Source organism: Choloepus didactylus, chromosome 20 (genome assembly GCF_015220235.1).
Source record: "Choloepus didactylus isolate mChoDid1 chromosome 20, mChoDid1.pri, whole genome shotgun sequence".
Lineage (NCBI taxonomy): Eukaryota > Metazoa > Chordata > Mammalia > Pilosa > Megalonychidae > Choloepus > Choloepus didactylus.
The window spans coordinates 13305585-13333442 of record NC_051326.1 but is presented as its reverse complement, the minus strand read 5'-3'; the positions used below and the strand labels follow the sequence as shown (position 1 = coordinate 13333442).

The 27858-nt window shown below is 46.8% G+C and overlaps 1 protein-coding gene across 3 annotated transcripts in view; it reads right to left on the bottom strand.

Annotated features, from left to right (window-relative positions):
* Nucleotides 1–27094, bottom strand: part of EFR3B (EFR3 homolog B) — a 97653-nt gene extending 70559 nt beyond the window's left edge. For 2 of the 3 annotated variants that reach the window (XM_037813059.1, XM_037813060.1), the window contains exon 1: nucleotides 26945–27071. In XM_037813059.1, coding sequence (XP_037668987.1) covers nucleotides 26945–26951 — 7 coding nt within the window. In that variant the 5' untranslated portion in view covers nucleotides 26952–27071. Of the gene's footprint in view, nucleotides 1–26944 lie in introns of all 3 variants that reach the window. The other variant, XM_037813061.1, reaches the window with a different exon arrangement.
* Between the last annotated feature and the right edge of the window lie 764 nt (nucleotides 27095–27858).

The window sequence follows — 27858 nt, the reverse complement described above, 5'->3', positions numbered from 1 at the left end:
CCTTTAAATACTTTATATTTTTGATAGGTAAAATCAGAAATGAAAATGCATTCCACAGGAGCATGGAACGTATCATCAGGATCATACCGATTAAACGTTCCAAACAGAGCAGGGTCGCTGAGGTAACTAGAGATAGGATGGCAAAGTGTCAGAGAAGACTAAATTGGAACATTAAGGGAACTATTTAATTGTCTTGTGAGAAAAAGAGGGCTTTCCATGTAAAGAGAGGGTGCGGAAAAAAACCCCACCATTTCCAGAGTGCCTGTTATGTACCTAACACAAGCATTTCATTTTAAAAAACAAAACAAATCATAAGAACCACGAGGCTAATAGTCTCACTTTTCAGATGAGAAAAAAGCTCAGAGAGGTTACTTAACTTGCCCAAGATCACCCAGGGAGCAAGCAACAGACCCAGGCAACGAGAAACGGAGGCCTGCAGATTTCAGAGCAATGGCGTGTAGAAAGATTTGAAGTGACTTACAGGCAGGGGAGTCTGAAGAGTACATCTCAACTAGAAAAAGACTACTTCCAGGATGGATTATTTCAAAAAGTTATGTATAACTGGTGAAATGGGAACCAGTGCTATGGATTGCGCGACCATCAATTTCCTATTACTGACGCCCCACTTCAGTCATATGACATGTTGGCACAGAGGGGGCCTGGGACTTCACTGCCCATTTCTTTGCACCTTCCTGTGAGGCGGTAGCTGGTGTAGGACCTTGACACAGGGGTATGATCTGCTCCCAGGGCACCAGGACATGCTAGCACCGGGCCAGGGCTGCTCCCACCTCCCTTTCGAGTGACTGACCGACCCCCATGTGTCAACATGGAAATGGGCCCTCATTGTGCCAAGGGCCATGTGGGGAGATGAAGCATTAATAAGACACAGGTCTGGCTTTCAGGGCTCTTACAAGGCTCTTCGGTGAGAAAAGGCACAATCACTAAATGCAATGTAAACTGGCCTGTGTGTCCTGATGCTCTCACGGAGGGCTGCATGTGCTGAAGAGGTTCAAAGGAGGGAGCACGCTCCGTAGGCAGGGCTGGTTACGGAAGACTGCACAGGGACGTAGGATCAGCCAGAGCCTGGAAGGATGTGGGCTGGCAGGCCACGAGGAGGGGCAAGGGCAGGCAGTCCAGGCCAGAGAAACTGTTGAGCCAAGGAGGACAGGCAGACACCTGTTGGAACTCACGCTTCCTGGGGAATTCCTTGAGGGCATCTGTTTCCTTGCTCTCAGTGTAGCATTGAGCAGCTTAACTAATATGCATGGAAGACAATTTTTAACAAATAACCTGCAATACTGTCACTCTAAACAGGAACTGTAATCATTAACATCAGTACAGTTTTGTATTTTATAGCATGGAAAGAACACAGGCCTTGGAATTAAGCGAAACTGGGATTAGGAGCCATGTGACCACAGACAAATCATTCAAATCCTCCATGGGTTACCTCACCTGGTTGGAGATGAGTAAAGCATCTAGTGCAAACAGGTACACAGTAGGCGCTCCATTAATGTAAGCTCTCTGGTCCCCTGCATCCTATTTCATAAGCATCTCTCCTGCTGCTGAATCATCATAATTATCATTTTCAGTGCATGCCTAAAATTCCAGCGAGAAGATCCACGATAACTGAACCTTTTCCACGTCATTGGATTTTTTTTTTTTTGCATATTTTTTTTCCTTTATTCTGTTAATGTGGTGTATTACATTAATTGATTTCCTTAAGTTGAATCAACCTTACACATACATACCAGGGATGAATCCCACTTGATCATGGTGTTTATTTATTTATTTATTTTTTACATTCTTTTTTTTTAATCTTCATTTTATTGAGATATATTCACATACCACGCAGTCATACAAAACAAATCGTACTTTCGATTGTTCACAGTACCATTACATAGTTGTACATTCATCACCAAAATCAATCCCTGACACCTTCATTAGCACACACACAAGAATAACAAGAATAATAATTAGAGTGAAAAAGAGCAATTGAAGTAAAAAAGAACACTGGGTACCTTTGTCTGTTTGTTTGTTTCCTTCCCCTATTTTTCTACTCATCCATCCATAAACTAGACAAACTGGAGTGTGGTCCTTATGGCTTTCCCAATCCCCTTGTCACCCCTCATAAGCTACATTTTTATACAACTGTCTTCGAGATTCATGGGTTCTGGGTTGTAGTTTGATAGTTACAGGTATCCACCACCAGCTACCCCAATTCTTTAGAACCTAAAAAGGGTTGTCTAAAGTGTGCATAAGAGTGCCCACCAGAGTGACCTCTCGGCTCCTTTTGGAATCTCTCTGCTACTGAAGCTTATTTCATTTCCTTTCACATCCCCCTTTTGGTCAAGAAGATGTTCTCCATCCCACGATGCCGGGTCTACATTCCTCCCCGGGAGTCATATTCCACGTTGCCAGGGAGATTCACTTCCCTGGGTGTCTGATCCCACGTAGGGGGGAGGGCAGTGATTTCACCTTTCAAGTTGGCTTAGCCAGAGAGAGAGGGCCACATCTGAGCAACAAAGAGGCATTCGGGAGGAGGCTCTTAGGCACAACCATAGGGAGGCCTAGCCTCTCCTTTGCAGCAACCGTCTTCCCAAGGGTAAAACCTATGGTAGAGGGCTCAACCCATCAAACCACTAGTCCCCTATGTCTGTGGTCATGTTAGCAACCATGGAGGTGGGGTAGGCCAATACCCCTGCATTCTCCACAGGCTCCTCAAGGGGGCACTACATCTTTTTTTCCTTGTTTTTCTTCTTTTTTTTTTTTTAACTTTCCCTTTTTATTTTTTTTAATCTTCATTTTATTGAGATATATTCATATACCACGCAGTCATACAAAACAAATCGTACTTTCGATTGTTTACAGTACCATTACATAGTGGTACATTCATCACCTAAATCAATCCCTGACACCTTCATTAGCACACACACAAAAATAACAAGAATAATAATTAGAGTGAAAAAGAGCAATTGAAGTAAAAAAGAACACTGGGTACCTTTGTCTGTTTGTTTCCTTCCCCTATTTTTCTACTCATCCATCCATAAACTAGACAAACTGGAGTGTGGTCCTTATGGCTTTCCCAATCCCATTGTCACCCCTCATAAGCTACATTTTTATACAACTGTCTTCGAGATTCATGGGTTCTGGGTTGTAGTTTGATAGTTTCAGGTATCCACCACCAGCTACCCCAATTCTTTAGAACCTAAAAAGGGTTGTCTAAAGTGTGCATAAGAGTGCCCACCACGGTGACCTCTCGGCTCCTTTTGGATTCTCTCTGCCACTGAAGCTTATTTCATTTCCTTTCACATCCCCCTTTTGGTCAAGAAGATGTTCTCCGTCCCACGATGCCAGGTCTACATTCCTCCCCGGGAGTCATATTCCACGTTGCCAGGGAGATTCACTCCCCTGGGTCTCTGATCACACGTAGGGGGGAGGGCAGTGATTTCACCTTTCAAGTTGGCTTAGCTAGAGAGACAGGGCCACATCTGAGCAACAAAGAGGCATTCGGGAGGAGGCTCTTAGGCACAACCATAGGGAGGCCTAGCCTCTCCTTTGCAGCAACCGTCTTCCCAAGGGTAAAACCTGTGGTAGAGGGCTCAACCCATCAAACCACCAGTCCCCTATGTCTGTCGTCATGTTAGCAACCATGGAGGTGGGGTAGGCGAATACCCCTGCATTCTCCACAGGCTCCTCAAGGGAGCACTACATATTATTTTTTTCCTTGTTTTTCTTTCTTTTTTTTTTTTTTTAACTTTCCCTTCTTTTTTAAATCAACTGTATGAAAAAAAAGTTAAAAAGAAAACAAACATACAATAAAAGAACATTTCAAAGAGACCATAACAAGGGAGTAAGAAAAAGACAACTAACCTAAGATAACTGCTTAACTTCCAACATGTTCCTACTTTACCCCAAGAAAGTTACCTAATATAGCAACATTTCTGTGAACGTGCTCCTACTATATCCATCAGAAATTAACAGACCATAGTCATTCCTGGGCATCCCCAGAACGTTAAATAGCTTATCTGTTCTTCTTGGATTATTGTTCCCCCTTCCTTAATTGCTCTCTATTGCTAGTTCCCCTACATTCTACATTATAAGCCATTTGTTTTACATTTTTCAAAGTTCACATTAGTGGTAGCATATAATATTTCTCTTTTTGTGCCTGGCTTATTTCACTCAGCATTATGTCTTCAAGGTTCATCCATGTTGTCATATGTTTCACGAGATCGTTCCTTCTTACTGCCAAGTAGTATTCCATCGTGTGTATATACCACATTTTATTTATCCACTCATCTGTTGAAGGACATCTGGGTTGTTTCCATCTCTTGGCAATTGTGAATAATGCTGCTATGAACATTGGCGTGCAGATATCTGTTCGTGTCACTGCTTTCCGATCTTCCGGGTATATACCGAGAAGTGCAATCGCTGGATCGAATGGTAACTCTATATCTAGTTTTCTAAGGAACTGCCAGACTGACTTCCAGAGTGGCTGAACCATTATACAGTCCCACCAACAGTGAATAAGAGTTCCAATTTCTCCACATCCCCTCCAGCATTTGTAGTTTCCTGTTTGTTTGATGGCAGCCATTCTAACCGGTGTTAGATGGTATCTCATTGTGGTCTTAATTTGCATCTCTCTAATAGCTAGTGAAGCTGAACATTTTTTCATGTGTTTCTTGGCCATTTGTATTTCCTCTTCAGAGAACTGTCTTTTCATATCTTTTGCCCATTTTATAATTGGGCCGACTGTACTATTGTCATTGAGTTGTAGGATTTCTTTATATATGCAAGATACCAGTCTTTTGTCAGATACATGGTTTCCAAAAATTTTTTCCCATTGAGTTGGCTGCCTCTTTACCTTTTTGAGAAATTCCTTTGAGGTGCAGAAACTTCTAAGCTTGAGGAGTTCCCATTTATCTATTTTCTCTTTTGTTGCTTGTGCTTTGGGTGTAAAGTCTAGGAAGTGGCCGCCTAATACAAGGTCTTGAAGATGTTTTCCTACATTATCTTCTAGGAGTTTTATGGTACTTTCTTTTATATTGAGATCCTTGGTCCATTTTGAGTTAATTTTTGTGTAGGGGGTGAGGTAGGGGTCCTCTTTCATTCTTTTGGATATGGATATCCAACTCTCCCAGCCCCATTTGTTGAAAAGACCATTATGACTCAGTTCAGTGACTTTGGGGGCCTTATCAAAGATCAGTCGGCCATAGATCTGAGGGTCTATCTCCGAATTCTCAATTCGATTCCATTGATCTATATGTCTATCTTTGTGCCAGTACCATGCTGTTTTGACAACTGTGGCTTTATAATAAGCTTCAAAGTCAGGGAGTGTAAGTCCTCCCACTTCGTTTTTCTTTTTTAGAGTGTCTTTAGCAATTCGAGGCATCTTCCCTTTCCAAATAAATTTGATAACTAGCTTTTCCAAGTCTGCAAAGTAGGTTGTTGGAATTTTGATTGGGATTGCATTGAATCTGTAGATGAGTTTGGGTAGAATTGACATCTTAATGACATTTAGTCTTCCTATCCATGAACATGGAATATTTTTCCATCTTTTAAGGTCCCCTTCTATTTCTTTTAGTAGAGTTATGTAGTTTTCTTTGTATAGGTCTTTTACATCTTAGGTTAAGTTTATTCCTAGGTACTTGATTTTTTTAGTTGCTATTGAAAATGGTATCTTTTTCTTGAGTGTCTCTTCAGTTTGTTCATTTCTAGCATATAGAAACGTTACTGACTTATGTGCATTAATCTTGTATCCCACTACTTTGCTAAATTTGTTTATTAGCTCTAGTAGCTGTATCATCGATTTCTCAGGGTTTTCTAGATATAAGATCATATCATCTGCAAACAATGACAGTTTTACTACATCATTGGATTTTTAGCTTATTTATACTTTCATGCCATTAACGATAATATTGGAATGAATGCGTTGGCATTACAGCTTTTTTCATTTGCTGGACTATTTCCTTGGAATAGGATCAAAAGGTGTGGATATTTTAAGACTCAAGAACGTGACCTGTCTATTCCGGGTCAGGCGGTGGCTGAGGGTAGCTGCGGGGGACGCGCGGGCAGAGGCTCCCAGGCCCTCCGGCTGCCCGGACGGAACCCGCAGGCAGCGGGGTCTGCTGGAGGGTCCTCGAAAGGGAGGTGTGAGGGGGCGTGGTAATGAATGCGGAAGAATAATTAAGAATAGTTAAGCATCCTCTGGCGGTGAGTTTAGAAAGGGAGAGAGCAGAGGGGAGTGGAGACGGGAGGCCGTCAAGAGAAGGAGCAAGGACCAAGGCCTAAGAACCGAGGGGCAGGCCCAGGGCAGTGGCAGAAGAGCAGAGAAAGGAAGGACCTGTAACCCCGAGCAAGAGCAACCGCCAGGCCGTGCCCGATGGCACAGAGGGGGAGGGAGAAGGCAGGAGCCCGGGACCAGGACAAAGCTGGCAGCCACCCCCCGAGGCTGCGTCAGCAGCACAGCAGGCCTGGGGACCGGACGGAAACTCTTCCCACCACGGCAGGACACTCGTTTCAGCAATGTGCCACCGCTAGAGCGATGCACACGCATTGGAGCTACAGTCTGAAACCTGCCCAGTAAAATCGATGCACTGGAAAGATGATCAAAGATCTTCAGGAGATGGGGGGGATGAGGAGTTAGTGCTTAACGGGCAGAGGGCTTCCGTTTGGAGAGATGGAAAAGTTTTGATGATGGATGGTGCACCACACTATGAATGCAATTAATGCCACATGAAAGTGGTTACAATGGGGAATTCTGTGTTGTATATATGTTACCACAATAAAAACTATATATATATAAATGGAAGAAAACAAGAACAGTACCAGCAAAAACGCTAAAAATAACTAGAAACAATCTGACAAGTAATGAGGAAAAAAACCTTAAGGTGAGAATAATGGCTAGAAGTCTTTCGGCATCAGTACCCTATTTTTTAGATTTCTACTAATCAGAGGCACAGGATACATTTTCACCAGGATATTTGTAAATAAAGGAACTCAGTGAAAATTACCCAGCTGCCTGGAATGTATTCAAATAAATAATTTAAGTGCAAACCTCACTGGCATAACTGGGAAGACTATGAGACAATATAGAAAAATTCTTAGGATGGTGGGTTTAACGAGAAATGTGTATACTAAACTGTATCCATTGTATGGCCAAAATGATGAAATTATGATTAAATCTGAACAAGGAAAGAGGAGAAAGGAAAATAGTTTGATTTAGTAGAGTATCAAATCATGGCGAATTTTCTCCTTTATTTTAATTTCCATCAAGCTTGCATGGATTTTTGCAATTTTTTCTTCCAATTCTGAGTGTGCTTTAACTACCTGTCAGCAAGCCTGATTCACAGCGCCTGTCCTCTCTGAGCCCCTGACGCTGACTATTCCCAAATTCATCCCTTTCTCCATTCTTCGGTTCTCTGTGGGAAAATGGCCCACTCCTGCCAACTGTCCCCCACTGAGGCTGCTGGATGACATATTTAATTTAAAGGATGTTACCTGCTCTCACCACCTCTCTCCTCCACTGCCTTTCCCAGCTCGGCCATCACTGGCCCCTTCAGGGTTAGATTTTCAAATCACCATAAGCCTCCTGCAACCACTGGGAAAAAACCTGGTGGGGGTTCTTAACACTTTTTAGTTCTGCAGGCTTTAGGAAAAAATGTGTAGGATGCACCGCGGCCGCCAGAAGCAGGCAGCGGTTTCTCTCCTCTCCGCTTTTTTTTTTTTTTCTCACTGGCCCCCCTGCCTTTCTCCAGGCCTGGGCCTCCTCAGCCTCATTTAGGAAATGACTCTGGTGCAGACCACACGGTGAAAATCTGCTTCATTCACTGCTCAACATCCAATATTCAAATGCTAGCAACTATGGGGGCCTTTAAACCCAGTTATCTTGTACTTTGCCCCTATACTTGCACCCCAAGATGGGTATAATGCGCGTGGTCTGAGAAATCTAACTAAAACAGGGTAAAGATTTTTCTCAAGTCTGCATTTGTCTTGGTTCACAGATGATTGCTGCCTGCGTCCCTCTCTTCAAATCGTTAACGTGTCCGTATTTTCAGAGCCCATCTCAGCTTGCTTGATAAAATCTAGGTTTCAGCCTCTCAGCACAGGGATTGGAAACAGAGATCAGAAGAGGATGCGGCTGCCAGCTTCCTACAAAAACTAATGGCCTGAGGGCAGCGTCTCAGACACAGGCGCTGGTGCCACATGCCGCCTGACCCTGCCCGTCGGTGCCTGGGCAGGTGGGGTCCGGGGGAACAGGGCAGGGAGAGCCGCGGGTAGAACACACATGCACAGGGAAAGAAAGTAAGAGACAGATCGGGCAGCTTTGTTTGGAAACAACTTCAATGTTCCTCAAAAGGGCCTGGCTAAATAAAAAAGGAAACTCCATGCAATAGACTCTGCAGCTGCTGAAAATGAATGAAACAGAGCCCTGTGCAGTGCACTGCCCCAGAAAGGTCTCCAAACCAGACTGTTGATTAAAAAGGAAGCTGTGTAGCACGTGTGGCATGACAGCATTTGTGTGAAACACTGACAGGCCAAACCAATTTGGTGCGTATGTAAATATGCATGCAAAATAGGCTGAAAATGCAGAGAGCCCTGTATTAGCAGTGGTCATCTCCAAGGAGGGGACTGTGGGGCTTGGAGAATGGGGAGAGAGATGAGAGGGGACCTTAGGCTGTGCCATTCAACATGGTGGCCACTAGGCACTTGGGTTCATTTAAATTAAAAGTAAAATTAATATAAACTAAATAATTAAAATTTCAGTTCTTTGGGCATACTAACCACATCCTATGTGCTCAATAGCCACATGTGGCTGATAGCTGCTGCACTGGACAATGCAGATATATCCATCATCCTGGAAAGTTCTCTGGGATAGTCCTGACTTGGAGCTTTAATTTTTATTTGAATTCTCTCCCCCAACAGAAAGGTTTTGTGTATTAATCATTTAATTTTAAATAACTACAATTTTTATATTTTTATTACATATTTTAAGTATTCTAATATTTTTAATATATAATATTTTTAATATTCCTCTTGTTTCTCTTTAGGATAAAACTCCTTACAAAATATGATGGAAAACATTTTCTGTTCGAAGATTTGGATTTCTAGTTTTATAAACAGACAAAGGGACTGTTTTCTCTCCTGACTCAGCTCTGTTTTTGCTGGGATTTTGATGTGAAGAAGCTGATTAAAGACCCAGAAGTCAGTGAAGTTATTTCTGCAATCATACATGCAGCACAAACGCATGCAGTGCATTAGGTATGCTGGAAGATGGAAAGAAATGGAATTCACTATTCCTGCCCCAAGATTCTCTGATCCTCTTGGAGTGAAAGTATGTGCATAAGCAGCCACAACACAAGAAAGTACAAGCGTCCCTTGAGTCAGAGAGCCGGCGCGGGGACTTCAGCAGGTGGCGGGGTGCAGTTTCAGTTTAGTGCTCCCCATAGAGCTGGGCTGTGAAAAGGTGTCGGCAAAGAAGAGAAGGGACGGCCTTCTGGGCAGGGGGCACAGCATCAGCCAAAGCTTGGAGGAGCCGAGTCAGGTGGTGTTTGTCTGGGGTTGTTTTATTAATTGAAGATGGAAGTGTAAGGGAGGGGGCCGGATGGTCGGATGCGTTCAGACGCCAGAGGCGGGCACTGTCATTGCCACTAAATACCAGCCACTGTCACCCTTTACTGTGCTGTTACCATGTGCAAGGCGTCTACTCCCTGTGGATAAACGGATGCTTTGTGCTCAGACCCTCTCAGGAGGCCACTATGAATGTGACCACCCTGGAAGAGAAGCAAGACAAGGCTCTGACACAGATTTGGAGGTGTGACAAACTTGGGGGCATCACACGGAGTTAGCGGGTGATGTGGGGGCAGGGTGCGTGCAGGCTTGGCCCATGGTGAAGCACTAGGTAGGTATAAAAGGAAGTCAGAGGCAACCCTTTTTAGGTTGTAAAGAATTGGGGTAGCTGGTGGTGGATACCTGAAACTATCAAACTACAACCCAGAACCCATGAATCTCGAAGACAGTTGTATAAAAATGTAGCTTATGAGGGGTGACAATGGGATTGGGAAAGCCATAAGGACCAAACACCACTTTGTCTAGTTTATGGATGGATGTGTAGAAAAGTAGGGGAAGGAAACAAACAGACAAAGGTACCCAGTGTTCTTTTTTACTTCAATTGCTCTTTTTCACTCTAATTATTATTCTTGTTATTTTTGTGTGTGTGCTAATGAAGGTGTCAGGGATTGATTTAGGTGATGAATGTACAACTATGTAATGGTACTGTAAACAATCGAAAGTACAATTTGTTTTGTATGACTGCGTGGTATGTGAATATATCTCAATAAAATGATGATTTAAAAAAAAAAAAAAAAAAAAAAAAAAAAAAAAAAAAAAAGGAAGTCAGAGGAAAGCAGAGGCTCTCAGTTGGCATCCCACCTGCCCCGTAGCCAAGAGGTGACATTTGGGATCAGAGGAGAGAACCAGAGATGAAAAGGTGGGTGACATGCAGGCTGAACCGTTTACACGAGAGGGTCACTAAACCATCAACGGCTGAAGGACCAGCAGAGAGGTTTTCCAGGGGAGAATTTAGAGCCCAGCCAATGGCAGAGGACCGTGGGGAGAACCACGCAGCATTTGCAGGGCGAGGGGAGAAAGGGGGGTTGGGAAGAGCCAAGGAGCAGGCCCAGGGATCCAGAAGAGACCGTCGTGGAGGTGGAGATGAGCAATTCCAGAAGGAAAAGTGGTCAGGAGAGGAGAAGGCAGTGAGAAGGCAGCACAGGGCGCGGCCCCCGTGGGTGACTTTCTGGGGAGGTGCTTACTTGAGAGGCGACACTGGAATTTCAGAGGGGGATAAGCGGATAATGACTGTTGAAGGAGGAAGGGCCTAGTCTCGGCTTTGATTACTGCTGGTTCAAGAAGCATGGTAAAATATTATATGAATCATTTATTTAACAAACAAAAAAAGTTCATGCTTCTGTGTATAGCTCCCTGGGAGGTGTTCTGAGGGGAAAAAACTCATGTTAACCTTTCTCTTAGTACTCACTATCTGGCAGGCTGAGACAACTCATTTTTTTTATATGTGAACTACAGGGCATAAGCAGCATAAATGACTCCTGCCCTCGAAGAGGCTCCAGCACAGAGTAGAATCCATCTCGTGAAAACAATACAGTGTTAGAAATTTCACTGCTGATACGGTATAAATTTGGAACCAAGAACTGGAGCTCAGGAACACAGGATTTACAATACATTTATGCCTTCCCCTTTCCCCAAATATGACCAGTTTCCGATTGTGGTCACCAGGCAGCCTATAAAAAGCAGGGTTACTCACCTTCAGCTGTCCACATGAACACACAGTATCAAATATAGAAACCAGAGGAAGCGTCATTGTTACCGAGCCAAATTGATCCAGTGCAAGAGTGCTTTAAATATACAAATGAACAAATTTAAGATGCAGACTCTTATAGGCTAAGAATCCAAGATCAATCACTCAAAAGCCCAAATATACAATCAGAGAGTCTGTCGCAGCAGGAGCAGCACTGCCAGAACACAAAACAGGCACCGTGCCCAGAGCTGCCCACGTGCAAAGCTTGGGCCAGGGAGGCTGGGTGCCAAAGGGAAATTTCAGAATCGACACTTTTGAAATGCAAAACAGTATCAGGAGCAAGCAACAGAATTCTGCTAGAATGCAAAACAAGCACTAGGTCGAGCCCTGCTGAAAAATAAGCAAGCAGCAGGCCGAGCACAGCCAAGACCCATTTTAATGGGTATGAGCTGTCTGAGCAAGCCTGCACAAGCAAGTCCCTCAAGCAGTTCTGCCCACTCCAAGGAGCAAAAGCAAGACAGAAGGACAATGCAGCTGAGAGGGTCTCTGAACGCTGAAACCCAGCTGGAAAGTTCCTTGGAAAGCTCCTTGGAAAGTTCTAAAAGAGGGGTGGAGAATGAGTGGGCCAAGGAAGATTCTCAGGCCTCTGAGAGGGTGACCCTGATACAGCTATGTTGTCAATAAAGGGATCAGCTGATGCTACAATGTTTATTACAACCTCTCCTGTTAAAATCAACATCAGCTACCGTCTATAAAGCTCTCACTATGTGCCAGGAGCTGTTAAGAATTGCAAATGCATTATTTAATTAAGATTGCTCATCAACAGAATAGGAAAAGGAGGCTTAGGGCTATTAAATAACCTCTCCAAGGTCGCACAACTGCTAAGAGGGGAACAGCTGGGATTCAAACCCGGTTCTGCTGGACTCCAGGGTCTTCACACTTAATCCCCCAGCCTGCAAAGGAGACCCTGAGATTTATTCAGTTCAGTGCATTATTAGAATCCAAACCCACTTTTAGCCAGGGAGTTATGGGACATTATGCAGAGAGGTCACAAGCCAGCGTATTAGTAAGAAACAGATGAAGAGTAAGGCCATCAAAGGCCATGCATTCTTAGGAGAAGGACGTCGGTGTGGGCTGGGGGCTCACAGAAGCCCCGTGGAGGAAACGGGTAAAACCCACGCAGTCACACATGCGTGGCCCTGCCCGGCCACCTCTGTGTCGGGGCCAAGACAGTGCTGGAGGCCTGGCAAAGCTGGGATGCCAAGGGCGGTGCTCAAAAGGCAGGTCCCTGTCTCAGCCACACACCCAGGCGGCCCTGCCAGCGCCGACGGCCTCCCGGCCGCCAGCTGCCCGCTGGACTTCCCAGCTCCACGCCCTCCACTCTGGGCTTCGGGCCAGCAGTCTTGAACACCACTTCCCCTGGGTGCTGGGGCCTGGCTACCGCCTCCATCCCTGGCGCCGGCTGGCACAGGGCTCTGGCTGGCCGCTACCTCGCTGCCCGCCAGCACTGCAAAACAGCCCTGCGATTCTTTGCACGCATTTTTTTCTTCTTTTCCCGGCTTTCACACAGCTTTACTGCAATATAATTAACCTTCAATAAGATGCACATATCTTGAGTGCTTGGTTCCATGCGTATTGACAACTGTTTATACACTTGGGTAAATTCCCCCTCCCCAAACAAGAATTAGGACATTTCCAATCCCTTCAGAAAGTTCTCCCCCACCCAGCTACCATCTGAATGCTATCATCGATTGTTTTAATTATATTTGTTTTATGCTCATTATGTTTCAATATGTTGGTTATGGTTTATGTTAATTATGTTAATTTTGTTATTGCTTTGTTAATTATGTTTTTAAAATTGTTTCATTTTTAGTTTTGCTCTGTTATGTTAATTATGTTTTAATATGTTTTAATTATATTTATGTTCTGCCATTAAAACATATGCTCACTGTATGTGAAAAATAGAAAATATTTACGAAAATTAAAGTCATCTGTGATCCCACCACCCAGAAATAACCACTGTTAATGTTCTAGTGGTTTCTCTGAATCTTCTCTGGACTAATCCACACGCACTGATTATAGTCTGGCTCCCAGGTGTGGTGTTAGCTTTTTCTTTTTTGGATAAGGCTTGTTGCTCCTCACCTCTGAGCAGGACATCTAGAGTTGCCCATGTGAAAGCAGCTCCATCAAAAACCAACCCGCTCCTAAGAAGTGACATCATCTACTCACTGTTCAACCTTACAAAAGGAATTCCATATAACTCTGGAGTGAGATTGGAGGACAATATATAAACTGAACTATTGATACTAAATATTGTTTGCATATGGAAACTTCATTTGCTTAACAGTCAATAAATGCAGATACAATGATAAAATTTTAAAAAATAACCACTTTGCAACCCCAAAGGAATAATGGATCCAGGAAATGATCCTAAAAGTGTGTTAAATCACTAGGGAAACTGTAGCTGGAGAACTTAATTCTGGAGCCATTGACAAATCTCAGCATCTTTAAAAGTGACCACGCAGCCAAGCCCATGTATGCCGCTTGATGCGGTGCAGTCGAAAGTACACAGCATCACCTAAGAAGTATGTTAAAAAGCAAAGACCCAGAACCAAATCAAGCCTGCAGATTTATCTATCAGGTTATAGGAAACCTGGGGGACAGAGGAACCAATGAAAAGGCACCACAAGGGTGCCACCAGCCAGATCAGAGTCCAGACCACAGAGGAGCTAACGTCTCCAACAAATCAAGGCATGAGAAAGAAATAAACACATAACAACCAAATGCAATTTGCGGACTTTGCTTGGAGATGATCTGAATAAACTAACTGCAAAAAGACATGAAAGATGCAAACAAAAGTTTGAATATGGACTACATATAAGATGATATTAAAGAATTATTGTTAGTTTTGTTAGATTTGATAATGGCATGGTGGTTACACAGGATTAAAAAAAATCCTTATTGGTTAGCCATATATACTGAAGGATTTACAAAGAAATGGTGCGTTATCTGGGATTTGCCTTAAAGTACTGATGAAGCTGAGCAATGAGGAAGGCGGTTCATGTACTAGTCTCTAAATGTTTGAAATTTTCCTTAATAAAAAGGTTTAAGACAGGTTTAAAAAAAAAAATCAACCCGCAATCGTGAAAGCTAGTGCTTGCGACACAGCTGGGGTCCACATCGGCACCCACTGTTTATTTTCTTCGGTGGGAGATGTCTGCCACGCCTTTCCTGACTGGTAGCCACACAGCCCTCTCACGGAACCTGTTACACTGCTCAAAAGGACAATGGCTTTCTCCTTGAGGTGCCCCCCATGCAGGCGACTATCCCTCACAGAGCCTGCACATTTGATAATCATCCTTCCAGCCTCTTTCACAAAATGCAGACACTTAACCTTAACTATATAAATTTTCTTTCTTTAAAAAAGTGGCACTCTCATGACATTCTTCATCTGAGCTGGAGGAGCTCCCCAGTTCCAAAGAATGTGATGATGTCCGCCTCTGGGTCTTATTCCAAGCTATAAAATATCACTAAGCCATCACGTGGCCTGATTTATGCCATTGTCAAAGGGTATGATCCACCGAGGATGGTATTTCAAAATAACAGTCCACATGGAACAGAAGAAGACAGTGCTCGAATAAAACAGACCTGGTTCTTAGCTCTGCCACTAATAGGCTGGGTGACCTTGAACAAGACTTTTAACTTCCCTGAACCTTATTTTCCTTATCTGAAAATGGAAACCGCAAATAGGGAAAAGAATTCTTACTATGCAAGATCTTTATGAAACATGGATATTGGTAAAGCAAGAATCATAGCACCCAGTGCTCGGAAGGCCCATGACTCTCACCCACCCCTACCCCAGCACACTCGACAGCATACATCATCCCTTTCAACAGGGTGTGGTATCCCCATCCCCACCGACCCTAAGACGGACACCGTTAAAATGAACAAAGGTGTTATCCTTGTTTTACCAATGAGGAAATTGAGGCACAGCCAGTTACAAACCTGGAGCTCACAATGCCCAGGTCTGTCGGGAACTCCTGCTGGGGGCTCACCACTGGCCCCTGCCTAGCTGCTCCATCCCATTCCCAGAACAGAAGGACTGGGAAACCCTTAAAGACATCCGGTCCAGCTCACCCACTTTACATATGGCAAAACTAAAGCTGAGAGAGCCTGAGAATCTTGCCCAAATTCAAACACTAACAGAGACTGAATCGGCCCTGACAGCCACCTCTCCCAGTCCAGAAGGGTCCTCGATGAAGCAGAAGGAAAGTGCTGTACGCCGTCCAGCACCACCCACTTCCTTCCAGAACACTCAGCCCTTTTCTTCTCCAGAGGAGAAGAGGACATGTCTAGCCATTCTGTGGAATAGCTCTGGGCAGTGGCTGAAGTTCTCAAGACCTCAGCTGTGCTTACTGAGTTGAGTGGCCAGGCCACTCAGCCCAGATGTCTTTAAGGGCTTCCCAGTCCTTCTGTTCTGGGAATAGCAGGATGAGCCACTCTGAGGAGCTGGAAGAAAACAGTGGGAGACCCTGACGGTTCTCCCCCTTCTGTTTTGTGTGCAAGACCTGCCGTAAAGATCAGCACACCCACTCCCCACACAGTGCCCTATCCCCAGCTCGAGAACCAAAACAGCACAAGGCGTGTAGCAGTTAACCCAGGAGCTTGCAAGCAACAGAAACGACATTTCACTGCCTATGCCACAAAGGGCCTTTGCTTCTCTACTGTTTTGTGAAAAAATAAAATGCATGAATGATATGAATGGAAATCAAAATAAAGATCTGCCTCAAATTATACCACTGAATGACTTTCCTTTTTTGGAGAGAAAGATTGTGACATTTATTCTGGGCTCCAGAATCCAAGGAGGAAATACGTGAGAATGTCTCCCCAACAGCCTTAACCATCGTAGCGGGGTGACCAAGTGGCTGTTTCTCACGGTTGACACCATCAAAGACTGGAGGAAAAGGAAATGGTTATACTCTGGTATGTTCTCTATGCTTTATGGAATTACGACCAGTGTGGAAAGGCATATTAAGATGACAAAACATTGTTGCTGTCACTACAGATCCTCTCTGTCCTTAGAGAAATCCCCAGCCCCTCATCACTGTACCCAGGAAATATGGGCTGCTATGTGTATACATATGTATGATGCATATAATTATTTTACAGCTCAATGCAAACATGTGAGCTCTTATTATATACCAAAGTCTCTGCTAGATGTTAGGGAAAACAAAGATGATTGAGATAGAAGCTGTGTCCTCGAGAGGCTCACAGATCTACTGTGTAAAGAAATAAATGATGTTCAGCGTGACAGGTTCAAAAATAGCAACAGAGGATAGATACAGTGGGGGCAGGGAGAAAGCCTGGTGGGAGCTGCAGAGCACTGAATTTTTCAGCATCCACTTTACTTGCCTCTGTTCCAGAAGCATCCCTCTTGCACAAGGAGTGAGAAGCTACGAGAAGCTGGGAATGCATCACTTTATGGCAAGTAGCTCCTTTATAAGAGACCTTCAGGCAAGGTCTCTGTGAGTGTTGTTACAATTTCAGGATTGTTTTTTATGAGATTCATAAATGTTATTTCAAGTATTAGCCACCTAAAAGGAAAGTTGGGACACAGAGAGAAGTCTTCCTGAACAGCTACAATGGGGGCTGGAGCTGTGCCAAGTTAAGAACCTTAGTTCCTGGATGTTTAATCCATTGAGATCCTTCCGAAGTGCAATGAGGAAGTCAGTATTTGAACCAGGAATTCCAGTTCTCAGATTTAAAGTCCCACCCCTCTGCAGGTAAAGGGCATATGTCAGGGCACGGGACATTTGGGTGTTGAAGGAGGGCTTCAGTGACCCACATCCTAGATGTAAAGTCACAACTGAACTATTTAAAAACCTACGAAAATGTTCCGTTCAGAATTCTTCACTTGTAGTGGAATCTGTTGTTTGCCTGTTTGTACTTACCATCAGGTACAACAGCACTGTTTTCATCTCACATGAAGCTGTGTGATCACGTGCTTGCTTCGGAGGCAACGCGGGGACCAGACTCCAACCAGCTGCCCAACCCCGGGGCAAGTTGTTAACTTCTGAATCTCAGTTTCCTCGGCTCTCCCAGAGAAATAATGACATCCACCTCCAAAGGCTCGTTCTGAATTAAGTGAGATCATGAACAGAATAGCATGGAATAAACAGTGCTAAATTTAGTAATGAGTAAGAATGTAGACTAGAATGAGGATTTAGATAAAGACATCACCATCTGCCCTCTCTGCCGCCTGAGAGATTGTCACATCATTCAGGTGCAGGGATGAGTGGGACCACTGACCTAGCAAGCAAGTTCTCCAAGTAAGCAGCCGAACGCTTATCCTCCATCGAGAAGTGCTCCAGGTAAGCAGCTGAACGCTTATTCTCCATCAGGAAGTGCGCCAGGTAAGCAGCCATACACTTGTCCTCTATGGGGAAGCGCTCCAGGTAAGCAGCCGAATGCTCATCCTCCATCGGGAAGTGCGCCAGGTAAGCAGCCGTACGCTGTCCTCTATGGGGAAGTGCTCCAGGTAAGCAGCTGAATGCTCGTCCACCATCAGGAAGTGCTCCAGGTAAGGAGCTGAATGCTCGTCCACCATCGGGAAGTGCTCCAGGTAAGCAGCTGAATGCTCGTCCACCATCAGGAAGTGCTCCAGGTAAGGAGCCATATGCTTGTCCTCCATCGGGAAGTGCTGCAGGTAAGCAGCCGTATGCTTGTCCTCTATGGGGAAGTGCTCCAGGTAAGCAGCCGTAGGCTTGTCCTCTATGGGGAAGTGCTCCAGGTAAGCAGCCATACACTTGTCCTCTATGGGGAAGTGCTCCAGGTAAGCAGCCGTACACTGGTCCTCCATCGGGGCCCAACCTGGGAGTGAGCCTCACTGAAGTCACGACCAGCTCACCAGGATTGTGCATGACGTCTGTTCTTACATTCTTGCTAAAAGATCCTTTTGCCTAAGGATTTTTAAAACAATACATAGTAAACACGACCCACCCATCTTTGCACATGGGCTTATCATTGTTTCTGGGGAGGGCAGGGCTGAGCCCCAGAAGCAGCTAAAGTGTTGCTCAGATGGTAACTGTCCATCTATCACCTTTCATACTAGTGTTCAGCAACTTAGGTGGAAGTCTCATCTGAGTTCCTCATCACGCCCCCACGAGCAAGGCCGAGTCATTAGCTCCATTTTATAGGGGAGGGAATGGGCTCAGAGAAAGATGAGCTCACTTGTCCAGGGCCCTAAAGCTAGAAAGTGCCCATCTGGTACGTGAACCACTGCCCCTCCCCTGATGCCTGTCTGGCCCACACACCACTCGGCGTTGTCATATAAACATGAAATATCTGCTCACAGCTGGGACCTGCACCACACAGCCCAGCCCTGACCCCACCTCTTGGAGGCAGCCATTGCAGCACCCAGTCTGCCTGGACCTGGAGATATAGGAGGGATATAGGACTTTCCAAGTTTCCTTCTCAGCTGCACTATGGGGAAGAGAAGCTCCTCCTAGCCAAGAAGCTCCCACCCCCCTTCTCCTCTAGATCAAGCTCTGACAAGACACATGTTTTAAGGACACTGCCATTCCAGGCAAGCGTGTGACTCAGTCTTGGTCATGACAAACTCTCCTGCCTTTGTCTGTCTGTCTCTCTGACATGCATGCCCACTGCTTCCTTGTTTTCCATGCCATCTCTGGGCTTTGTATCCTGTCTTCCATCCTCATCAACTTGCCTCCCTGGCTGTTCTCTTACTTGTCTCTCCTCATTTAGGTGTCCCCAAGGCTCTTCCTGGGCCCTTTCCCCCTCTGACAAGCAAAACAATGAAAAGGGAGGTGGTGGTGGTGGTGCCCAGGGTCAGAGGCTCCAAGCAGAAGCGAGAGGGTGCAGGCCTCCCTCTCGGCAGGGCAGCCCTGCCTCCTGCACATTTCTGCTCTCCTCAGATTTACAAGTGTGAGTCTGTGAAGCACAGCGAGCACTGCCAAGGGGGAGGCCAGCATTCTCTGGAACATTCGGAGCATTTTAGGGACAGTGTGGTAGGGGGGTGAGTGCATGCTCTGGAGCTAGGCTACCCCAGCCCGAATCCCAGCTCCATCACGTGGCTGTGGAGCCATGAGCAACAGACCAGGCCTTTCCCTGCCTCAGTTTCCCATCTGTAAATTGGGGATAATGACAACCCCTGACTGTAGAGGTGGGGGAGGGCTGCAGCAGATAATACACACAAGGTGCTGAGGAGACCACACACCGCACAGGGCTGTGGGGAGCAGAAGCTCTAGTAATAGTCATCCTGCCGTTCTTCAACTCACTTAAAGGCTGAAACATGCAGAGGGCCCCAAGTGACAAAGAGGTAAATAAAAAGGAGAAATCTTGCCCAGGGTTCACTCACCCAACAAGACTTTCGAGCACCTCCTCTGTACCAGGCAGAAAACACGAGGACCAGGGTTTTGGACCAATCTTAATACCCTGCAAACTTGTAGACAGCAAACTAAGGTAACCGTAATTCCAGAAGAAAAATCCAATTTAGACCAATACTTATGAAATACCTTCCCTTGTAGGAGGAACTCAGGGAAGAATTTTCCTCAAATCTTAGCATCCCAAAGAGCTATATGTATCCTAGACAATTGCATTAAAAAAATTATTAGATGGATGCTATGAATCTTTTTAAAAAATAGACTTGATTTTTTTTAGAGTAGTTTCAGGGTTATAGAAAAATTGCAGAGAAAGTACAAAGAGTTCTCATATTAACTTTCCTCCTTTCCCCCCATCACACACATACAGTGGTCTCTATTATCAACACCTTGCATTAGTGTGGAACATTTGTTAACAGTCTCAGTGCATTATCTTAACTAAAATCCGTAGTTTACATTAGGGTTCACTGTGTTGTACAGCTCTATGGGTATCCTCCATTATAGCCTCATACAGAATAGATCCACCACCCTAAAAATGCCCTGGGCTCCACCTACGCATCCCTCCTCTCCCCACAGGACCCCCAGAAACCCCTGATCTTTTCACTGTCTCTAGGGCTTTGTCTTTTCCGGGATGTCATATAGTCAGGATCAGTATGCACACGGCCTTTTCAGACTGGCTTCTTTCACTTAGCAAATTGCTTTCAAGGTCCCTCCATGTCTCTTTTGGTGGCTTGATAGCTCGTTTCTTTTTCATCAGTGAAAAACACTCCACTGTATGGATGTTCTTCACCTATTGAAGGACCTCTTGGTTGTTTCCAAGGTTTGGCAATTATGAATAAAGCTGCTATAAAAATTCATGTGCAGGTTTCTGTGTGGACATCAATTTTCAACTCATTCGGGTAAATACCTAGGAGCACAATTGCTGGATGGTGTGATCAGCCTACGTTTAACTTTGCATGAAACTGCCAAACTGTCTTTCAAAGCGGCTGAACCATTTTGCATTCCATGACACTATGAATCTTGCAAATAAATGATTTTTCCACCTCTTAATTTTGGCCTACAGGAAATTCTAAACTGAATTTGCAACAGAGTCTGCTAGTGTGCTTTTTTTCCTGATATACCTTTATTCCAGGATTCATTTTTTTTTTTTATTCTTAGATTTTCCTTGCTTTGAACTCTTTATTTATTGTAGTGCATGTCCATATGTGTATAAAATATATCGTCCAAATCATCTGTAGAACAAGTTAGATTATAAATTTATAGACTAGGTAATTTATTATCTGCTTCAAAATCAACTGCCATTTTTAAAATATCTGCTTATATAAGGCACACTTTATGTACCATAAGAATGTTTAAAAACTTTCAACTTACCTAATCCCTCCCTACCCTCGTTTTTTTGTTTTGTTTTGTTTCGTTTTGTTTTGTTTTGTTCTGTTTAAGGCGCAACCATTCTTTCACACGTATGGACAGCTGTAACTGGTGTTCAGGGCCTCCTCACTCCCAAGGCCACTCTTCCTTCTGGTCTGTTTCTCTTCATTTCTCCCCCCAAACATCCTGCAATGCCCCACCTGTATTTCCCTAAAACATCAATTGCACAGATCAGTCCTTTGACAGTTCAAAACCTTCGATGGCTCCCACTGCTCAGGGGGAGAAGTGAAACTCCTCATCTCGACACGATCTCCTTATCCATCACATAATCCTCCCCAAACGCTGCCCAAGCCTGCACAGCCCCTCAACTTGCTGACAGGTCTCCCCTTTCCCCACCCCCAAAGGCTTCCCCAGGTGACAGCCTCCACCTGGCACGCCCTCTCCCCTCCAACTCCCCAAAAACCCAGCGCGAGCACCTGCTCTCCTGTGAGGCCCTCCCAAATGGCTGCACCCTGCCGCCGTCTCTCCCACTTACAGATATTACTTACTGATTATTTGGCAAGTGACTCTTCCACTTTGCAAAACTTTCTACTGAACTTGTCTTACACATTTAATTTTTTGCATGTTTTATGACTTGTTTGCCCACTTAAATTGCAACCTTCTTGATGGAAAGGACTTTTCATATGTTTTTGCATCTCTTATGATGCCCTATATAGTTTTATACATGGCTGGTACTCCACAAAATACTTGATAGCTTACAGCTATTTCCCTCTGAAACGCAGAACATAAAGCAAATGACAGGCAAATGGTCAATATCCTCAATAGATAAAGCACTCATAGTCCTATGACAAGTCACTGTATGAAGTGTTTAACTTTACTACTAATAAAGAATATGAGTTAAAATGATATAACTTCTTTCAAATTAGCAAAGATTAGGAAAAAATATCACAAGATTTAATGCTTTTGAGATTACAGGGGATAGGCACTCTCCTAACTGCAGGTGGGAGTGTGATACAAATTGAAAGCCACTTGACTTATGTAGCAAGTCTTAAAAATGTTTAAACACCTTGATCCACACCTTTGGAGAGCTAACTCCTCAGAAAATACAAAAAGTTGAGAGGAAGCTTTGGGCACCAGGTACTCATCCAAGGGTTGTAATATTGAATGTTTATGAACAACCTAAATGTACAAGGACATGATACAGACACTCAGAGGACTATTACAGACCATCAAAAATGACATTCAAAGAGTTTTTATTAAGATGGGGGAATGCTTATATTCCAATGCTAAGTGGAAGGAAACAGAACACAAAACTATGTAAAATGAATAATTCCAATCATGTAAGCAAAGGTACCGAAGGAAAGATATCCGAACATGAAAACTAGTTATATTTGTTTACACTTCACTGTGCTTTCCAAATTTTCTAGAAGGATTGAATGAGTGAAGAAAAAATGTTTCATTTTGTTTTTATTGGCTCTTCCTTTTGTTTGATAGAAGGAGCAGTATCACAAGCACTGCTCTTAGGCTATGGGACGTAAGTTTGTGTTGATTTGTTGTTTTTGACTCAGAAACAGAAAGGAGAGAGATAGTAGAAGAAAAGAAAGGGGGAAGTCAGCAGCTGCTCTCTTCTCCTAATTAATCTCTGCCCTGAGATGGGCACTGCTAACTTTTTAGAGCCAGGAAACGGGCTCAGAAGGGCTGGGGTTTAGGTTACCTACACCTGAGGGGCGAAGCCAGGGCACTGGCTGCGGGGCTCCCAGGTAGGGGCTCTTTCACTATCGCCCCTCGGTTAACACAGCCAGGATCGGGCAGGAAAGAGAGGGAGGGACAAAAGTAGGTGGGTGCAAAATTACAGTGGCAGTTTATATAATATAAAATACTGATTTTGGTTGGTAGGATCATGGGTGATTTTTTCCTCCTCTCTTTTCAAAAGTTTCTGTAAAATAAGCTGTTGTTGCTGCTTTAGTGTGCTAGAAGAAAACTACGATCGTTTGAACTCACCAAGCTGTGAGCAGCAAAAGAGAGAAAACAGGCCCTACTCACCCCACGCCCCTGCTAAGGGGAATAAAGCAGGTGTGGGGGAGGAGAGACCGCCGGCCACCCAGGTTCTGCATGCACGAGCCATACGGAGGGCCATGGGGCCACGAAGCCACAAGATCTGGGGGAGGAGGATGGAGCATGTGTGCACATGTGCGTGGCGTGTGTGCCGTAGTGGGAGCTGCCTGGGATAGAGAGCTGCAGTATCTGTGCAGATTCCTGCGCAGGTTAGCCTGCAGGGGTCTGCAGAGGTGGAGTCTCCTGCCCCCCAGTTCCTCCACACCCTTCATGCATCACACACACCAGGCAGGTTGCTCTGTCAAGCACATTTGCGGAAAGTTGGACAACATTGCAGTTTTCCCTGCAGTCAGCATGCTCGATCACAAAGCATGAAGAACGGCACATGTCGAGAACGAGGCCCACTCAGAGGGGAGGAGGAATGAAGGCAGCGAGTGTCTTTGTGGGATCGTGGCACCCAGACTGGACCTGGGAAAATCCTTCCCAATCGCTCTTCCAAGCCAGCTGCCCTAATTCTGGAGGGAGCACTTCTCAGGGAGCACTACCTCGCCTCGGGTTAAGGCGGATGCTCCCGGGCAGGCCTCTCACGGCTCCAACCCAGGTAAGAGGAATAAGGAAACTTAGTTATATAATGTTAACAAAAAGAAAAATGAATGGAAATCCCTTTCTGCAGAGAAGTTGCCCATATTCCCCCCTCCCCAGTACAAAGTGTTCTTATTTTTCCGTGTCCCTAATCAATGCGTGTTCTTAGGTATGCACAAGACTGTGGGGAATCACTGGCATCCTTTTGGAGAGCGATATCCAGGAAGCGACTGGGTTTAGGAATGAGTGAGTGGTGAGGAGGCAGCAGGAGTGAATTTGGTAAAAGGAAAGAAAGAACTAGTTCGGAGGCTTGAACAGCTAAAGGCGAGGTGATCTGTGTGTTTGTTTAATCCGGGGGGAGCGGAGGGCCGGTGAGCAGGCTTGCAGGTCTTGTGAACAGGTAGAGAGAAACAGAGAAAGGTAAAGGCTAAGGGGACAGGCTCTTGAGTAACCTGTCCTGCAAGTGCAGAACCTTTTACACCACACCGTCAGACACTACCCCACCTGGAGGCTCACAACAGACCTGGGAGGTAACGGGCAGCTCACCAGTTCATACGCGGATATGATTCCAAGAGACAATCAGACTTGCCCAAGGTCGCACAGGTATGACCTGGCACTTGGATTCAGATGGGCTGGCCCTGGTCCAGGATTCTTGCTGACCTCGATAGCTCAGCAGCCTCTGGCAAAGACAAGGAGCCCTTATTCTCCAGAGCCAGAAGGAAGAGATGGAGGAGACTGAGGACGTGGGCAGGTGGAACTGTAAGTGGAGGAGGGGAGAAGAGAGAAGGAGAAAATCTGGCCCAGAGCTGGAAAGATGGGAAGACAGGATCGCCAGGGGCTCGAGGTGGTGACTGGGCTTAGATTATGTGAGTTTATAATGAATCAAGTCAGCAAGGTCGGAGGTCAAGGGGCTCCTTTAACTAAAGCTCTTGGGCAACTCTTGGCTCCACACCGGAGCCTCAGGCTCATCACTTAATAAAACTCCTGGTGGCATTTTCCTAATGAGCATCTCACCAGAGGCACAGGGGTTCATGGGGGGGGGGGTAGGTAGCTTTGGGTGAAGAAACCCCATCTTCCATTTTGCCCTGTTCATCTAACCATGTCACCTTGGACAAACTCCGTGGAAAAACTAGGGGGCAAATAAGAACCAAATATAAGATGTCTGTAAGTCTATGCCTTCCCAACCTCCCCACCCACACCTATTCTTATCACTCTATTGACTTCTTGGGAACAAATGATAACAAGTATCACATGGACCCCACCTTTTATTTCCACAAACGTAAAAAAAAAAAAAATACTAAAATTCAGGCAGACAAGCCCTCCTGTTGGAGAGTGGGCTCCCTCTCGCCTGCTAGGCAAGGCTTTGCACCAAGGAGACTCAATAATAATCTTTTGCTGCAGGCAACTGCCTGGAGGATTCCTTCATTATAATCTTTCTATGAATCATTCAGGGGTAAGTATCATCTCTTTGCATCTGGAGAAATATAAACATCTTATAAAAGACACGAAAACCTGTGGTGTATCTGGAAATAGCACCCAGATATTCTGGCTTCCCCGTTCACCTTTCTCTTCCCTGACTAGCTTCATGCAGTGGAGGCCAGCAGGGACCCCCGATTCTCAGACATGTGGGATCACTTATCAAACCTTCTCAGACTCAGGGCAACGGGATGACCCAGCAGAACTCGGGTTCCTAATTCTGACCCATTCTGATGAGCCTAACTCCTTCCCCACTGCAGGTGCCCCTGCAGTCACATGCTTTTTGTCAAATGCTCTGCAGTTTGGGGCTGCTCTCTCTGCAGAAAAGAATCAGGGAAAACCAAGAGAGTAAGAAAACAGAGCTCTCTTCTGGGAGCCCCTCAGCCTCCAGCTTATAAAACATAACTGCCTGGATACCTTCCCCCAGGGCCCCCAGTGTTCAGCAGCACGGCCTCCGAGGTCACCCTGCCCCCGACTTGGTCCATCCAAGGGCAATAATTCACGCTGGGGCCTGTTGGCCTCCCGACCTGGATGGTGGAGATGCAGCTGTACAGCCAACTGGGGAGGGAAGGAGTCTGATTCAAAGGCTGAGTCTCTCTCCTCTAATGGTGGGGCCTGAGGACTATTGCTGAGTCTTTCCACCATGATCTCAGCTTCCTCTGCCTCCAAGAAACTTTGTGACTCAGTCTGTTCGCTCAGTGAGGCCACTGAGCAGCCTCCATGATGGGTTAAATCGGGAACCCGCCTTCTCCCAAAGGCTCCCCCTCAGGGGTCACCTGAGCCCCTACTTTGCAGTGGGGGAAAGAGGGGAGCCCAGAGCCAGTTTTTTGGCTGGCCCTAGAACTGCTGCCTGGAGACCTGGGTTCCGAGGGACTTGTGGCCACCAGGTCAGTTCAACCCATCCAAGCAGCCCTGAGCACCTGGGGCTCTGAAACGAAGCAGATTTCCAGACAGGCCTGGCACTCCAGTGCCCCATTCAGCAGAACTGCCCTGGGGGACACAAAATGCACTCTTTTCTTCACCCACACTGCCTCCAAAACCCGAGGAATTCCTGACAAATTATAGGAGGGCAGTGAATGGGGGGGGGGCGGGGGAGGCAGCTAACTGTTGCACATCAATGGAGGGGATGCACCCTCTCAGCAGCCTCTCCCTTCTCCACTGGGGAGGGCAAATCTGGAAGTTCGGGGAACCTGGGTCCCCCGGGGTGCCAGTGCAGGCAGAGGCCGGGTCCACCCAGGGGCGCAAGACGGGGCTCCCAGAACCGACTCGCTCCCCAGCCCTGGGCTCCACAGGCGCCGCTCCCCACATCCCCGGAGCCAGGCTGAGGCGGGCAGCGGGCGTCTCCCTAAATCCTGGACCGGCTTCCACGCATCTAACTCCCAGAACACAAACCGCTTTTGTTATTCTGCAAATTCTGCACACCGCCGCCTCCACCAACACTTCCTCCCCGCTCGGTTCCACGAGAGACCCGCTTTCCCCAGAACCCCGCCGCTCGGGGAACGCCACGACGCCCCCCGTCCCCCGCCGGACCACCGCCCACCGCCCGCAGCAAACGCCGGGCTCGGGGGAGCTCCGGAATGCCCAGCGTCCCCTTCTCCGCGCATCTTTGTCTCCTCGGCACCGCCGCGCGCGCACCGAGCCTAGCCCGGCACCGAGCCCGCGCCCTCGCCGCTCGCCGGGGCCACGCCGGGGGACCGCGGGCCACGTCCTGGAAGTTGGAGGAGCTGCCCGCCGCGGGCCCGAGCCTTACCGTACATCTCAGCCGGGCCGGCGCCTCCCGGGAGACCGGCGTCGCCGCGGCGCTTCCCCCCAGCCTCGGGCGGCGCCCGCCTTTCATTCACGGCGCAGGCAGGGGCTGGCGGCGGCGGGAGCGGCGGGAGCGCCGGGGGCCGGGCAGGGCGCGAGCAGGCAGCGAGGGCCGGACGCCCGCAGCGGCAGCCGAGCAGCCGCGACCCACGCAGCGCAGGGGATGGGACTGGCGGCCCCGCTCGGCGCTCCGGGGTCTGCGCCCGGCGGGGCGGGGCGGGGCGGGGCGGGGCTATGCTAATAAGCACCGCCCCCACTCCGGCTCGGCCACTGCCGGGCGGCTCCGGGCCCCCCAGGCCCGCCCCGCCCCAGGCCAGGCCACGCCCCCCGCCGCTCCCACCCCTACCCCCCCAGGCACCAGCGAGAAACCCAAATCCCGGGATGCGCCTTTTCCCAGGCCGTTGCCCCCTGGGCCTGGGCGGCAGGTGCTCCAGGCAGCAGCGCTCACCTGCGGGCGTCACCCACCCCAACTCCCTGACCCAGTCGGAGTCCTCAGGCCTATGGCTGAGATGTCCCCCAACCCATGGGCCCGAGAGGGCCCGCGGCAACGCTGGGAGCCGCGGTCACTCTAAAGCGGCAGGTGTCCCCCTCCCCCAGATTTGACCAGGATGCGTAGGCTGAGAAGGGGGGGCGCAAGGAGGAGGAACTGGGAAGTGATCCGCCGCCCCCTCTTGGCTCCCTTGGCTGAGCCCTAGCCTCCAATTAAGCCCCCAGCTGTGACCCGCCAGTCCACGCCCTGTCCCGGTGCTGGCTACCAAAGAGCGTCCTTCCTGGGCCGGGTACGCTGGAAACGCCTCCGCACCCCTCGAGTGCTGCAGAGTCAGCTTGCTTTTCTGCTCCCAGATTTACATGTGCAAT